The sequence below is a fragment of the Micromonas pusilla genome (genome assembly GCF_000151265.4).
Source record: "Micromonas pusilla CCMP1545 genomic scaffold MICPUCscaffold_9, whole genome shotgun sequence".
In the NCBI taxonomy this organism is placed as follows: domain Eukaryota; kingdom Viridiplantae; phylum Chlorophyta; class Mamiellophyceae; order Mamiellales; family Mamiellaceae; genus Micromonas; species Micromonas pusilla.
Genome location: NW_003315890.1, coordinates 947,608 through 961,467, shown reverse-complemented (window position 1 = coordinate 961,467; position 13,860 = coordinate 947,608). Strand labels below are relative to the sequence as shown.

At 68.5% G+C, this 13,860-nt stretch overlaps 8 protein-coding genes across 8 annotated transcripts in view; 4 read left to right on the top strand and 4 right to left on the bottom strand.

Moving 5' to 3' along the window:
• Positions 1-1,125, bottom strand: part of MICPUCDRAFT_48161 (uncharacterized protein) — a gene marked incomplete at its 5' end in the record, with an annotated part of 2,379 nt that extends 1,254 nt beyond the window's left edge. The window contains one exon of the mRNA XM_003061003.1: positions 82-1,125. Within this exon, the coding sequence (XP_003061049.1) occupies positions 82-1,125 (1,044 nt within the window). The remainder of the gene's footprint in view (positions 1-81) is intronic.
• A 323-nt stretch (positions 1,126-1,448) lies between these two features.
• On the top strand, positions 1,449-3,542 carry MICPUCDRAFT_60934 (uncharacterized protein; the record flags this gene model as incomplete). Its single annotated transcript, XM_003061271.1, has 3 exons — positions 1,449-1,934; positions 2,131-3,246; positions 3,375-3,542. 3 exons carry the CDS (start codon positions 1,449-1,451, stop codon positions 3,540-3,542), a joined length of 1,770 nt encoding a protein of 589 aa, XP_003061317.1.
• A 111-nt stretch (positions 3,543-3,653) lies between these two features.
• MICPUCDRAFT_60933 (uncharacterized protein) lies at positions 3,654-4,655 on the top strand (the record flags this gene model as incomplete). Its single annotated transcript, XM_003061270.1, has 1 exon — positions 3,654-4,655. One exon carries the CDS (start codon positions 3,654-3,656, stop codon positions 4,653-4,655), a length of 1,002 nt encoding a protein of 333 aa, XP_003061316.1.
• Positions 4,656-5,033: 378 nt separating this feature from the next.
• On the bottom strand, positions 5,034-6,413 carry MICPUCDRAFT_48160 (uncharacterized protein; the record flags this gene model as incomplete). Its single annotated transcript, XM_003061002.1, has 2 exons — positions 5,034-5,743; positions 6,170-6,413. 2 exons carry the CDS (start codon positions 6,411-6,413, stop codon positions 5,208-5,210), a joined length of 780 nt encoding a protein of 259 aa, XP_003061048.1. The 3' UTR covers positions 5,034-5,207.
• Positions 6,414-6,576: 163 nt separating this feature from the next.
• MICPUCDRAFT_48159 (uncharacterized protein) lies at positions 6,577-8,212 on the bottom strand (the record flags this gene model as incomplete). The annotated part of the gene is made up of 2 exons (XM_003061001.1): positions 6,577-7,279; positions 7,472-8,212. The coding sequence occupies 2 exons, from the start codon at positions 8,210-8,212 to the stop codon at positions 6,656-6,658; spliced, it is 1,365 nt and encodes a 454-aa protein (XP_003061047.1). The 3' UTR covers positions 6,577-6,655.
• Positions 8,213-8,479: 267 nt separating this feature from the next.
• Positions 8,480-9,296, top strand: MICPUCDRAFT_63578 (DUF786-containing protein). The gene has a single exon (XM_003061269.1). The coding sequence runs from the start codon at positions 8,502-8,504 to the stop codon at positions 8,832-8,834; it is 333 nt and encodes a 110-aa protein (XP_003061315.1). The 5' UTR covers positions 8,480-8,501; the 3' UTR covers positions 8,835-9,296.
• MICPUCDRAFT_60929 (uncharacterized protein) lies at positions 9,108-12,102 on the top strand (the record flags this gene model as incomplete). The annotated part of the gene is made up of 4 exons (XM_003061268.1): positions 9,108-9,340; positions 9,500-9,784; positions 9,979-10,207; positions 10,358-12,102. The coding sequence occupies 4 exons, from the start codon at positions 9,108-9,110 to the stop codon at positions 12,038-12,040; spliced, it is 2,430 nt and encodes an 809-aa protein (XP_003061314.1). The 3' UTR covers positions 12,041-12,102.
• A 148-nt stretch (positions 12,103-12,250) lies between these two features.
• MICPUCDRAFT_20014 (uncharacterized protein) lies at positions 12,251-13,387 on the bottom strand (the record flags this gene model as incomplete). The annotated part of the gene is made up of 1 exon (XM_003061000.1): positions 12,251-13,387. One exon carries the CDS (start codon positions 13,385-13,387, stop codon positions 12,251-12,253), a length of 1,137 nt encoding a protein of 378 aa, XP_003061046.1.
• Between the last annotated feature and the right edge of the window lie 473 nt (positions 13,388-13,860).

The window sequence follows — 13,860 nt, the reverse complement described above, 5'->3', positions numbered from 1 at the left end:
TTTGAGCTTCGACAGCTTCGCGTCGCGCGCCGGCGCCGCGGGCGCCGCCGCCGCCGNTGCGGTCCACCGATACTTACTCACCGCGCCGCCGCCGGTCGCGCCGCCGGTCGCGCCGCCGCTGAGTCTCGCCGCCGCGATGCGCCGCCGCCGTCGAATGTCCTCGTCCGCGGCGTCCACCTCCTCCAGCTGTCGCTTCAGCGACGCGCGGCGAGACTCGATCCGTCGCGCCGCCGCGTCGAGACGGTCGATCTCTCGCTTCGCCGCCGCGCTGTCGTCGTTCGCGGCGTCCGCAGCGGCGTTGGCGCGCCGCGCCGCGTTCGCCGCCGCGAGCGCCGCCGCGAGCGCGACCGCGGCGGCGGCGGACGCGCTCTGGCCCGACGCGCCGGAGCCGGACCCCCCGGAGCCGCCGCCGCCGCCGCCGCCGCCGCTCGCTTTTTTTCTCTCGAGCGCCACGCGCGCGCGCGTCAGCTCGAGCTTCGCCTTCACGAGGTCCATCTCGCCCTTCCTCGCGCGCTCCCTCGCGATCGACATCGACGTCGCCATCGCGTCGGACGCGGCCGCGGTCGTCGTGGCGACGGCGCCTTCGTCGTGCGCGCGTTCGCCCCGCTCGTCGTCGTCATCGCGGTCGTAGACGTCGTCGAGGTCGATGAGGAGCGCGCCGCGTCGATCTCGATCCTCCTCCTCCGCGCGCTCTTCTCGGGGCTCCTTCTTCGTCGTCTTCGGCGGCGACGTCGCGCTCGGCGGCGATCGCGGAGGCGTCGTCGTCGCCGCCGCCGTCGTCGTCGTCTCGGCCTTCGCCATCTCTCGCGCCCTTCTGTTCTTCTTCTTCCGCGAGTTCTTCGCCTTCGCCTTCGCCCTCGCGTTGACGACCTTCTTGTGCGCGAGCGCCTTGCCCGCGAGCTGCAGCGTCAGCGGCGGCGGCGGCGGCGGCAGCGGCTCGATGCGAAGCGGCGGCGGCGGCAGCGGCACGATGCGAAGCGACGGCGGCACGGGCTTGAGCTCGACGTCGGGCACGATCTCTCCCGTCTCGTACACGGCGTCCACGCGCGCGCCCGACGCCTTGGCGCGCGCGCGCGCGCGCTTGCTCGCGAGCGCCATCCGGCGCAGCGCCTCCGCGGAGCTCATCGCGCGCTACGGCGGGTCGAGCGGGGTCATGACGCGAGGCGAGGGAGGAGGGGAGACGCCGGGCGTCGCGGACTGATGTGATGAAAAAGCCGAGACTCGTACAGATAGTGGTAGCGTAGCCGCGTTTTCGCGTCGTGTCATCAATCACGCCAGCATTGCCACTACCACAACGCCGCGCGCGAGCCGGCGTGAGGAGAGGAGACCGTCGCCGAGACCGCGAAGGAAGGCGCGGGCGTCGTCGCGGACCGCGGTCGGTAGTCGCGTCGCGCGGCGGACGTCGCGCGTCGCGCGTCGCGACGACGACGACGACGACGACGACGACGATGGAGGAGCTCGGCGGCGTCGCCGGGGCGCCCCCGCCGCCGACGCCGACGCCGCGCGACGTCCCGCTGATGCGACCGGGGGACGTCGTCCTGCTCGACATGAACGGCGAGAAGTGGGCGTTCATCAACCTCAAGCGCGGCGGGTGCGCGCGCGTCCGTCCCTCCGTCCGCGCGCGCGTCGTTCCCTCCGTCCTCCGCCGCCGCCGCCGACGACGCGTCGTCGATCGATCATCAGATCCGACGCCCGAGCCGTCGGCGTCCACCCGTCCATCCATCCGTCGTCGGTCTCTCTCTTCTCTCTCTTCGCGCCGACGACGCGCTTTCTCACGCGCCCTCCTCCCCCTCACCCCCGTCCCCCTCCCCGCCCGCCCTCGCAGCACCGCGTGCGTGGGCAAGCATCGCGCGGTGTCGCTCGACCCGCTCATCGACCAGCCGTTCGGCGGCGCGTACGAGGTGGACCAGGCGCGTCCTCATCTGTTTACACTGGTCCCCGTACGACCGCGTCGGCGTGGTGAACGCGATTCCTTAAGGACTTTGTCTCCCGGCGTTCTTTCGCCTCTCTTCGCGCGCGCCTCGCTTTCGATCCCGACGCGCCGCGACCGACGCCTTTCAACTCCGTATCCGACGCCTTTCGACTCCACATCTGACGCCTTTCGACTTCACCCCGAACAAACATAAACAGGACGGCGTCTTGTACCCGGCGGAGCGCGCGGAGGCGGGCGATTGGGACGAGGGCGTCGTCCCGGAGGACGACGACGAGCGCACGAACGCGGAGATCAACGACATGCGGGATAACTCCGCGCAGGGTCTGTCGCACGACGACATTCATCGGTTGAAAAAGGCTGGCGTCGGCGCCGCCGGGCTCGTGCGACAGCTGTGCGAAAACTCGAGCACGTTTCACGCGAAAACCGCCTTCGCGCAGGAAAAGTACAAGAAGAAGAAGCTCGCGAAGCATCTCACGCGCGTCCGCGCGCGCTTCCCGTCCGCGCGCGCGATATGCGAGGCGTACTTCTACAAGCAACCCGCGGCGATTAACTACCTGCGGTACGACGCGCTCGGAATGCTCCTCTCGCTGGGCAACGTCGGCGCCGACGCCGCGCCGCTCGTCGTGGAGACGTGCGGCGGGCTCGTCGTCGCCGCCGCCGCGGATCGAATGGGCGGCCGCGGGCGCCTCTGCGCCGCGCACGCGGGCGCGGAGAAGGCGACGATGGATATCGCGCGGCTCATCAACTTGACCGACGCGGCGCGCGAGAGCATCGTGACGTGCGCGCTGGGCGATCTGATCAAGGCGCGGTCGGATCCGGAGGCGTGGAGCGTCGAGGCGAAAACGCGGGAAGAAGCCGCGGTCGAGGCGAGGGCGGCGATCGAGGCGGATAAGGCTGCCAAGCTCGCGGCCGCGGGCGGCGACGTCGCGATCGGCGCGCCGACGCGGAAGAAGCCGGAGGGGTGGCGGTCGCGGCGCATCCGCGACGCGGCCCCTGGGGACGTCTCCGCGATGTGTCGCGACGACGAGGGGTTCACGTCTCTGATCATCGCGTCGCCCGCGCTGGACCCGAGCGTCGCGCTGGACGCGCTGCTGCCGCTGCTCGCGCCCTCGGCGCCGTTCGCGGTGTGGAACCCCGCGTCCGGGCCGCTCGCGGAGGCGCTCGAGGCGCTGCGGTCGACGCACGCGGCGGTGGGACTCGCGTTGCACGAGCCGTGGCTGAGGAAGCATCAGGCGCGTCCTCATCGCACACTGGTTCCCATACGACCGCGTTCGCGTTGTGAACTTCATTCCTTGAGGACTTTCTCTCCCGGCGTTCGTCTCTCTCCGCTCGCCCCTCGCTGGTTTCGATCCCGAGACGCGCCGCGACGCCTTTCGACTCCACCCCTGACGCGCCTTTCGACTCCGCCCCGACGTCGCTTCGTATGGGAAAATACCCTCAGGTGTTGCCGGGTCGGACGCATCCGACGATGACGACGGGCGCGGGGAGCGGCGGGTACGTGCTGAGCGGGACGTACGTTCCCGCGTGGGCGCGGGGGGGGAGGCCGAGGGCGAAGGACTCGCGGGGGGAGGAGGACGGCGGCGGCGGGAAGAGGCCGAGGGCGGAGTAGGACGCGACGACGTCATCGGTCTGGCGGGTCTAATTTAATAATACCTCACAAATATTTTTCGCGAGACTCCTTCGCACGACGCCACAACCGAACGTCGCGCGCGCGGGAGCGATGCAGGAGCCAGAAGTAGTACGACGCGGGCTGCCGGATGCGATCGTCTTAGCCCTGCCATACTTAGTGGGCGCGATATCCCTCAGGTTCGAGCGCGATGGCTTCATCCACGTCACGCCGCGCCACCTGAAGATCCTCTTCGAGTGGGAACGCGAGGTGGCGAGGTGCACGAAGGAGGAGGGTGAGAAGTTCTTGACGCGGTTCGATCACCTGTCTGCGGCGGGGGGGGCGGCGGGGGGGGCGGAAGTAAAGCAGGCGTGGGAAGCGTGGGAAGCAGGTCTGTGGGAAGCCGAGAAGCGCGGAGACGGGAAGATGACCGCGGCACGCGAGTCGTTTCCATCGATCGATCACGGTCGCGTCGTCGCCGCGTGCTGGGCGGAGTACGCCAAGACGCTGCGCGAGGCCGCGATGCGCGGCGACGCGAAGCAGCTGCTGACGTACGACGCGAACGAGACCTTGGGCGACGCGTATCCGGGTTTCCACACCAGAGTCGGCGGGAGAGTCGATCTCGACGTGACCTCCGCGTTGAAAACCGTGTTGCCGTTCGGACCGGAGGACGCGCCGTGGGTGCCTCTCGTGAAGCACCTCCTCGGCGTGGACAAAGTCAGGAGCATCAAGAGCGTCGACGGGCGGTACGGGTTCGGTTGCGTGGTGAGCGCGCCCGGGGATCTCGACCAAAACTGGCACCAAGACGGAGACACGACGCGCGATCCGAACGCGCAGACGAACACCGTCATAGTGTTCACGCAATCGCTTCCGGTGCTCGACGACATGGGCAAGCTGCAGGTGATACCAGGTTCGCACCGAGTGCGAAACGTCCCAGGACACGAGCTCCCGCCGGAGTTGGAAGCGAAGACGGAAAACCTGCGGGAGTGGCCGTCGATGCGCACGAGCTTCTCACCGAGTGTCTCCCCCGACGACGGAGAGCCCGGCGACGTTCTGGTGATGGATTACAGGCGCGTTCTATACACTGGTCCCCATACGACCGCGTCGGCGTGGTGAACGCCGATCCTTAAGGACTTTGCCCGGCGCATCTCTCCGCCCACCCCTCGCGTTCAATCCCCGCCTTCGACGCCTTTCAACTCCAGCTGACGCCTTTCAACTCCACCCCGACTTCGCTTTGTATGGAACGACCCTACAGATGCTGGCACCGCGGGCTGGCGAACGCGTCGGGCGTGATGCGGCCGCTCGTGTACGCGCGGTACGAAGCCGTGCGCGACGACGACGGCGGGACGGACGGACGAAAGAAACGCGCGGAGGCGGCGGCGGACGACGACGCGGAGAAGAAGAGACCGCGTCGCGTGCAGCCCGTCCCGGCGGCGCCGGGGTGAGTCTCGGCGACGAGATGTAGATTTAGGAATGCATAGGCAGGGTAAAGTAGCGTAGCGCACGACTGCTCGTTATATTACACGACCCGAACAGCCTCGTCGGTCACTATAATAGTGTAGCACAGCACGTAACACGTAAACAATCAATCGTTGGCAGCGAGCGGGTTCATCCGTTCCGACGGGCGTCGCTCGACGTCGTCGTTCGCGAATCCTCCGTCGCGCCTCCTCACGCGGCGAAGAGCTCCTCCACGGTCATGTCGCGCTCCGCCGCCACCTGCTTGTACGTCCGCATCTCCTGCAACCCCTTCACGACCGCGCGCGCGTTGTTCAGCGCGTTCGGCGACCCGAGCTGCTTCGCGAACACGTTTTTGTACCCCGCGAGCTCCAACACCGTGCGGCACGACCCGCCGGCGATGACGCCCGTGCCCGGCCCCGCTGGGCGCAGCATCACAACCGCGCCGCCGCTGCCCTTGACGGTGACTCTGTGCGGGAACGAATCCCCCTTCGAGATGGGGACGGACACCATGCACTTGCGCGCGTCCGCGGCGGCTTTCGTGACCGCCGTCTGCACCTCGATCGCCTTCGCGCACCCGACGCCTACTTTGCCCTTTCCGTCGCCGACGACGACGGTGGCGCGAAACGACATGTTGTTCCCGCCCTTGGTCACCTTCGTCACGCGGTTGACTTCCACGACGGACTCTTGGAGGCCGTCGCCGTCGTCGCGGCCGCGGCCTCTGCCGCGTCCGCGGCCTCTGCCGCGACCTGGCGAAGCGGGTGGACGGACGGACGGACGGACGCGGTGGGGTGGGGGGGGAGGAGCCGTCAGCGATCGAGGTTGAATGATTTTACGCAGCAGTGCCGCGACGACCGCCCGCGCGGCGCGCTTCGGGGATAAGATTGCGTGACCTAACCCTGAACCCCGCGCCGGAGCGCGCGCCCCGGCGGGCGACGCGCGACGCCGTCGGCGTCGACGCGACGGCGGCGGTCCCTCGATGGCATCGACAGACGATTCGTCTCGTCGTGCGGCGCCGGGGACGGTCGCCGTCGCGCCGCGGCGGCGCCGCGAAGGCGCGCGAGACGGATGGTTGGGCACGGAGAAAAAGCGCCGCTCGCCGCGTCCAAGCGCGGCGGAAAAGCCGCGACGATGATGGCCGGAGACGACGGAGACGACGGGAAGCGCGGACGCACCGCGAGCGCGGGGACGATCACCCTCGTCGGAGCTCATGGACGGCGCGTCGCCGGCGCCGCCCGCGGCGTCCTCGCCCTCGGCGCGGACGATCAGCGACGCGGAGCGGCGCGCGTGGAAGCGAACGCCCGACTTCGCGGCGACCGCGCGGCCGCCCGTCGCGAATTGTTTCGCCGCGGGCTTCGCCGCGGAGACGCGCGCGGTGCGCGGCGCCATCGCGGCGGCGGACATGGTGATGGTCGCCATCGTTGTGTCTAGGTGTCGAAGACGAAGGTCAATCGACGCGCGCGACGACGACGTGCGCGGTGGAGTGGCGCGGGACGCGACGCGCGAATCGACGTCACGGCGAATCCATCGCGAGACCCTACTCGTAGCTAGAATCTCAGGTTTTTCCGCGACCGGATGGATTCGTCGATTAATTTTCGTTCGCTCGGTTTGAAAATACACAATCACCGATGAAAACGCATCGTCGACCGCGGGAGGCGCGATCAACTTTTAACAGCGCGCGCGCGCAACTCCGTGGACGACACGTCGCGCCGAAACCCCTCCAACGCCTCGAACAGATCGCTCGCCCACTCGGGAACGTCCACGTCGTCCAGCGTGCGAAACGCGTCGCCGTCGACGCGCCCCGCGACGACGAACGAGCACCTCGCGCGTCGCAGCTCCTCGAACGCGCGTCGCATGCCGTCCTCGCCGCCGTAGTACTTCGGCATCACGAGCCGGATCGCGGTGTCGTGCCCGACGACGAACGCGGACCCGGGCATGAGCGCCGCCTTGGCGTTGAACAGCGGCGCGCGCGTGAGCACGACCGAGGGAAGAGGAGGAGGAGGAGGCGAAGAGGAAGAAGGAGGGTCCTCCGCCTCCGCCGACGCCGACGCCGCGAATTCGGTTTCCAACGCGCGCTCCAACGCGTCGACGCGTCGTCGCACCTCTTCGATCGGCAGCGTCCCCTTGTCCGCGTTCGTCACCGCGAGCTCGTACGCGGGCGCGCGGTCAGGCTTCATCTTCATCGCCGCCGCGAGCATCCCGCGGTGGCCGTCGTGCAGCGGGTTGAACGACCCGGGAAGGATGAGCAAATTCTCGGGGACGACCCCGCGCGCCGTCGCCGCCAGCTGATGAGGGTCGTTCCATACGAGCGAACGTCGGGGTGGAGTTAAAAGGCGTCAGTTGGCGTTGAAAGACGTCGAGGGCGGGGATTGAAAGCGAGGGACCCTGGGCGGAGAGACACGCCGGGAAAAGTCCTTAAGGATCGGCGTTCACCACGCCGACGCGGTCGTATGGGGACCAGTGTAAGAAGAACGCGCCTGAGCCCTGCGGTCGCCGCGCGCGGTCATCGAAAGCTGGAGCACGTCCCCCGCGCCGGAGACGAGCCAGTCGACGTGGTCGTCGATGCGCTCGCGCGTCTTCGCGAAGACGTCCGCGGGCGGGTTCAGGAACGGCGCGAGGACTTCGTCCGGAGCCGAAATCGTCGTCGTCGACGCGTCGATCGATGACCTTCGGTCGACGTCGCCGCTCGCGCTCGCCTCCGCGCTCGCCTCCGCGGCCGCGTCCAGCAGCGCGCGCACCACGACGCGGCTCGCGACCGCGTCCTCCCCCCACCGATCGCGCCTCCCCTTCTCGAACGTCAGGCTGTACTCCGTGACGCCGCGCGCGTCGTGCGTCGCGACGACGCATCGATGCTCGCCGCGCTTGGGAATCTCCGACGTCAGCGCGCACGTGCACCCGAGCCCGACGACGTGCCGCGTCGCGTTCGCCGCCGCGGACGCCGCCGCGAGGCCGGAGAGGCGGACGCCGCGCGCGTACGCCGCCGCCGCGAGGTCGCGCGCGGTCGTCGACGAGACGTATCGCCGCGGCTCCGTCCCGCCGAGCGCCTCGATCGTCGCCTCGCGGCCGTACGGCACGCGCGCGTCGAGGAGCGTGCGCGACGCGCCGGGAACGGCGGCGACCCATCCGAGGGACTGCGCGGCGCCGCCGGTGACGTGGAGGACCGCGCGGACGGGGGAGGCGTGGACGGCCTCGACGGCCGCGCGCAGCGCGGGCTCCATGACGGCGCCGGCGCGGGAGAGGGACGCGCGCGCGTCTACTGTGGCGGGGACGACGACGAGCGGAACAGGGCGGAGACGCGCGAGACGCGACGAAAAACCGGGCGCGCCGCGAGCGATCGGTCGGTCGGATGGAGATTGATGACTCAAAAACGACGGGTTAATCGCCTCGACTGATGAAGTCGCGCCGCGCGCGGGCTCTCGCCTTTGCCCTTTTTCAACTCCAGTCTCTTTCGTTCGCCCCCGTCGCGTCCTCGCCACTCCCCCTCTCGCGCGGCTTCGCGGTTCGCCGATGTCTACCCCGGCATCGGACAGCAAGAAGCTCGTATTCATCGACCCGGAGCACGTGAACCACAACCTCAAGGTGAACAAGACGATCTACGAGTTCTTGAGCGTCGTCGCGGGATTAGTCTGCGGCGTCCTCGGGCTCACGGATCTCGGAGGCGTCCTCGCGTTTCTCGTCTTCAACGCGCTCATCGGGCTCGTCGTGCTCGCGAAGACCGGGTTTAACCTTCGCGCGCACTTCCTGAGCTGGGACAAGGTGTTCGTGGAAGGCGCCGCGGGAGGCTTCGGCACGTTCGTCTTGTTCTGGACGCTCTTCTACAACATCGCCCACCTCTTCTGATCGAACGATCGAGCGAACGAACGATCGATCGCGAGGAGCGGGGGTTGTGCTGCACTGGTTCCCATACGACCGCGTTGACGTGGTGAACGCCGATCCTTAAGGACTTTCGCCGGCGCATCTCTGCGCCCAACCCCCGCTTTCAATAGACAAGTGCGCCGCGTTCGAGGGGCGACAGACGAGCTCGTCTATCTGAGCTCCGACGTCTAGAAGAAGAAGAAGAAGAAGAAGAAGAAGAAGGCGACCGACCCGACGAGGATGTACGCGCACGGCGTCATGAACGGCGTCGTCCTCGGCGGCGGCACGGGCGACAGCGGCGTGTCCTCGTTCGGGTTCAAGCGTCCTCGCAAGCTCGGCGTCTCGACGCGGCGCCCCGATCACGACGCGTCGCACGTCGGCGGCGCGAACGCGGTGGAGATCGACGACCAGGACGGGATCCTGTACACCGCGGGGCGCGACGGGACGATACGCGGATGGGACGTGGAACGCCAACCGTCGCTTCCGCCGCGGTGCGTTCTATACACTGGTCCCATATGACCGCGTTCGCGTCGTGAACGCCGATCCTTGAGGACAAAAATGCCCGGCGCATCTCTCCGCCCACACCTCGCGTTCAATCCCCGCCTTCGACGCCTTTCAACTCCAGCTGACGCCTTTCAACTCCACCACAGATGCGTCGCCGTTCTCGAGGGGCACGCCGGGTGGGTGAACGATCTCAAGGCGCCGCGGCAGTCGCCCGGGACGCTGCTCTCCGCGTCGAGCGATCGCACGGTCAAGGCGTGGCGGATCGGCGGCGATTCCGACGCGCACGGCGCGGAAGGCGAACCGTCGCAGCCGCGGTGCGTCGCGACGATGGAGCGGCACGACGACTACGTCATGGCGCTCGCGACGCCGTCGCGCGCCGGCGGTCGCGAGCACTTCGCGAGCGGCGGCCTCGGCGCCGATAACGTCTACCTGTGCGTTCTATCTCACACTGGTCCCCATACGACCGCGTTGGCGTGGTGAACGCCGATCCTTAAGGACTTCGCCCGGCGCTTCTCTCCGCCCAGGGTCCCTCGCTTTCAATCCCCGCCCTCGACGCCTTTCAACTCCGCTTCTGACGCCTTTCAACTCCACCCCGACGTCGCTTCGTATGGACAATTACCCTCAGGTGGGACGCCAACGTCGCGACGAACCCGATCGGCGTCTTGAAAGCGTGCGGCGGCGACGTCGCGTCGCCGAGCATCGCGCGTCCGCTAGACGGGAGCAAGGCGAGCGTGTACGCCCTCGCGATGGACGGCGTCGGCGCCGTCGTCGCCGCCGGGTCCACGGATGCCATCGTCAGGGTCTGGGACGCGCGCGACCCCTCCGGGTGCGCCAAACCCGCGTTCAAGCTGAAGGTATCTCACACTGGTCCCCATACGACCGCGTTGGCGTGGTGAACGCCGATCCTTAAGGACTTTTCCCGTCGTCTCTCTGCGCCCATCCCTCGGTTTCAAGCCCCGTCCTCGGCGCCTTTCAACTCCACCTGACGCCTTTCAACTCCAAAGGGCCACGCGGACAACGTGCGGTCGATCGCGATCGACCCGAGCGGTCGCATGTGTCTCACCGCGAGCAGCGACCGCACGTTGCGCCTGTGGGATCTCGGGCAGCGGCGGTGCGTGCAGAGTCTCCCGGGCGTGCACGCGTGCGCGGCGTGGGCGGCGAGACCGGCGGACGACAGCTGGCACCGCGCGTACTCGGGCGGCAGCGACGGACGGGTCTACGTCACCGACCTCGCGCACCGACGCAGCTCGCTGCTGTTCCAGGAGAAGCACGGCGTGTTGGATCTGAGGGTGGACGCGAGGAGCGGGGGGAAGCACGTGTGGACGGCGACGATGGGGACGGAAGTGAACAAGTACCGCGTCGACGTGACGAGCGGCGAGCACGACGCGTTCGGGGTCGCGGGGTCGATCGGATCGAACGGATCGATCGGCGGGCGGCGGCGGCAGTCCGGCGGGCTGATTGATCGCATGTCCATCGACGGGGGTTCCCATTCCCATTCCCACCATCACCACGGAGAGAGCGGCGCGTCGATGTCGATGGGCGGCGGGTCCTCGCCGCACGGCGCCCTTTGGTTCTCCGCGGGGCGGTCCCCGCGAAAGAGCGGCGGCGCGAATCCGTTCGCGTCGCCGTCGTCGTCGCCGTTCGCCGCTTCAAGCGCGGCGTCCGCACGCGCGGCGGCGTCGCACGCGCTTCCGTCCGTCACGATCCGCGGCGCCGCGCCGATCGTGCAGCACGCGCAGCTGAACGACCGCGTGCGCGTCCTCGCGAAGGACGCGAACGGCGAGGTCACGCTGTGGGACGTCACCAAGTGCGCGCTCGTTCGAACGTTCGCGCCCGGAAGCGTCTTCGAAGACGTGCTCGCCGCGATCAACCCGATCGTCGCGATCCCGTCGTGGTTCACCGTGGACTCGCGATCGGGCAGCCTCGCGATCACGCTGTCTCCGAGCGGCGCGTTCGCCGCGGAGGCGTACGCGCAGGAGATGGGCGTCCCCGGCGCGATCGCGGAGACGAAGATAAACGTCGGCGTGCAGACGATTCACGCGTTGCTCCGCGACTGGGCGGCTCGACGCGCGGCGCGCGCCGAGGACGAAAACGATACCCGCACCGCCTTCTACGGGTACTCCGCCGCGCACGCGAGCGACGACCACGACCCGTCCAAGCTGGATCCGTGCGACGACGCGGGCGCGTTCGCGACGCCGGACCCGCCGCCCGTCTTGCTGTGCGAACACCACGGCGGCGCTTCGTGGGTGCGCGTGCCCGTCGAGGGTTTGCGCGGCGGCGACGACGAGGAAGCGTTGATGCCGGAGTGGATCGTCGACTGCGCGAGCGGTCGGCACCCGGTGCCGGAGTCCGCCAAGGCGTCGTTTTTCGTCAACCCGGACCCGGACGTTGAGACGCCGCTGCCGTGCATACAGAACGCGAGGGTGACCGCGCCGAGGGTGCTGCAGTCGCGTAAGGTGTCCGCGTACGTCCTGCAGAAGCTCCGAGTGGAGGCGCCGGGGGGCGCGAGGCCCGAGGATTGCCTCTCGCTGACGTGCAACGGCGCGGAGTGCGACCCGAACATGTCGATGGCGACGATCGCGAAGTTCATGTGGAAGCGCGGGGACGAGGTGCAGCTGTTGTATTCGTGGAGGGAGGGCGTGCCGATGCCCGACGGCTTGGGAGGCGACGGGCTCGCGTCGGGGTGACGACGACGCGGCGATTGATGTTAATAACGTTGTAAACGCGCGAGCGAGCTCCGATCAAAACCAATCAATCGCGTCCATACAGTACATCTCTCATCGCGTCTAAAGGGCGCGAACGCTCGCGGCAGACAGACGAGCGCGGGGGTATGGGAGGGATCTCCCGAGTCGGTCGGCACCCGAGTCGGCACCCGAGTCGGCACCCGCCCGCCCGCCTCAGGCGTCGCCGCGGTCGCGCTCGTCGAAGACGCTCTCCTTGACGAACACCGCGCCCACGAGCCGATCGGCGAATTTCCGCCCGTTCAAACTCCGCTGCGCGCGTCTCGCGCACTCCACCGTCGCGAACTTCAACATCACCTCGCCGACGCCGACCGGGTCGAGGTCCGGGTGCGGCCCCGGCCGCGGCATGAGCACCTTCACGAGCGATCCGAACCCTTTGCACTCCTCCTCCGTGTCCTCGAGTATCTCCGCCGCCTCGGTCGGATCCGCGAGCTCTTCTCGGGAGACCATCCCTTTCAACCGGACGCACGTCGTCTCCACGCCGCCGGTGAGCGCCGTCGCGGTCGCCAGCGGCACGTTCGCGACGTATCCGAGCTGCTGCTGCGCCGCGACGGTCGACGTTCCGTCTTCCCCCGCGGCGTTATATCCGCCGATCGGGGGGGGGTTGCCGTTTGCGAATTTCACGTTGATGAGCTTCTCGCCGAGCCGCATGCCGTCGAGACCTTTGATCGCCGCCTCGCTCACGGAGGGGTCCAGGAACTCCCAGAACGCGTACCCTTTCGATAAGCCGGTGTCCTTGTCGAACACGAGGTTGAACGCCTTGATCTCCCCGAACGAGCACACGAGCTCCTTGACCTGGTTCTCCGTGATGTAATTCGGAAGGCCGCCGACGAAGAGCTTATACGGCGACGTCGAGTTCTCCGTGGACGCCACCATCGGCGTCGGCGTGTGGTTGATCCCGATCGCGGAGTAGTTTAAGTTCGGGTTCGGCTGCTGCGGGCCCAACAGCGACGCCTGGGCGATGTTGTAATCGTTCGGCCGTCGCAACCGCAGCTGCTGGCCACCGTAGACCACGCCGTCGAATCCGAGCGCGTTGCTCGCCTCCTCGACGGTTTGAAACTCGATAAACGCGAACAACTTCTCGCGGTTGATGTACGTGGACACGACGCACCCGCCGTCCACGCGCTTCGTCGCGCCGGTCGCGAGCATGATCTCCTCGAAGAACTGCGTCAGGTGCGCGTCGTCCACGTCCGCGGTGAGCGCGCCGACGTAGACGCGCCGCGCGTGTCGCGTCGCCTGGACGTTGATCCCGTTGGCGTGGAGCGCGGTGAGTTGCTTCGCCGCGACGTCCATCGCCGCGAGCTTCGCCTCGTCGTTCAACCCCATCTGCGAGTTCGTCACGTTCTGCACGAAGAATCGCGCGCCCTCTGCGGTCTTCGCGACGTCCGGGGCTTGGTCGAACCCGGTGCGGCGGCCGGGGCGGCGAGACGGGTCCGCTCCCCCGGACGACGCGTTCTTTTCGTCAGTAGTGCGTCGTTCAGCCTCGTCGTCCGACGGCGGCGGCGTGCCGTTCGGGCCCCACGTCCGCCCGACGTGCGCTTTCCGCGACCCGCGATGATTCTGCGGGTTCCTCGAGAGGATGTGTCGAGGGATCTCGGGGATGACGTCGTCGCGGCGGTCACGGTCACGGTCGCGGTCGCGGTCGCGGCGGCGGTCGGACGTGGGGCCCGAACGGCACGCCGCCGCCGTCGGACGACGAGGCTGAACGACGCACTACTGACGAAAAGAACGCGTCGTCCGGGGGAGCGGACCCGTCTCGCCGCCCC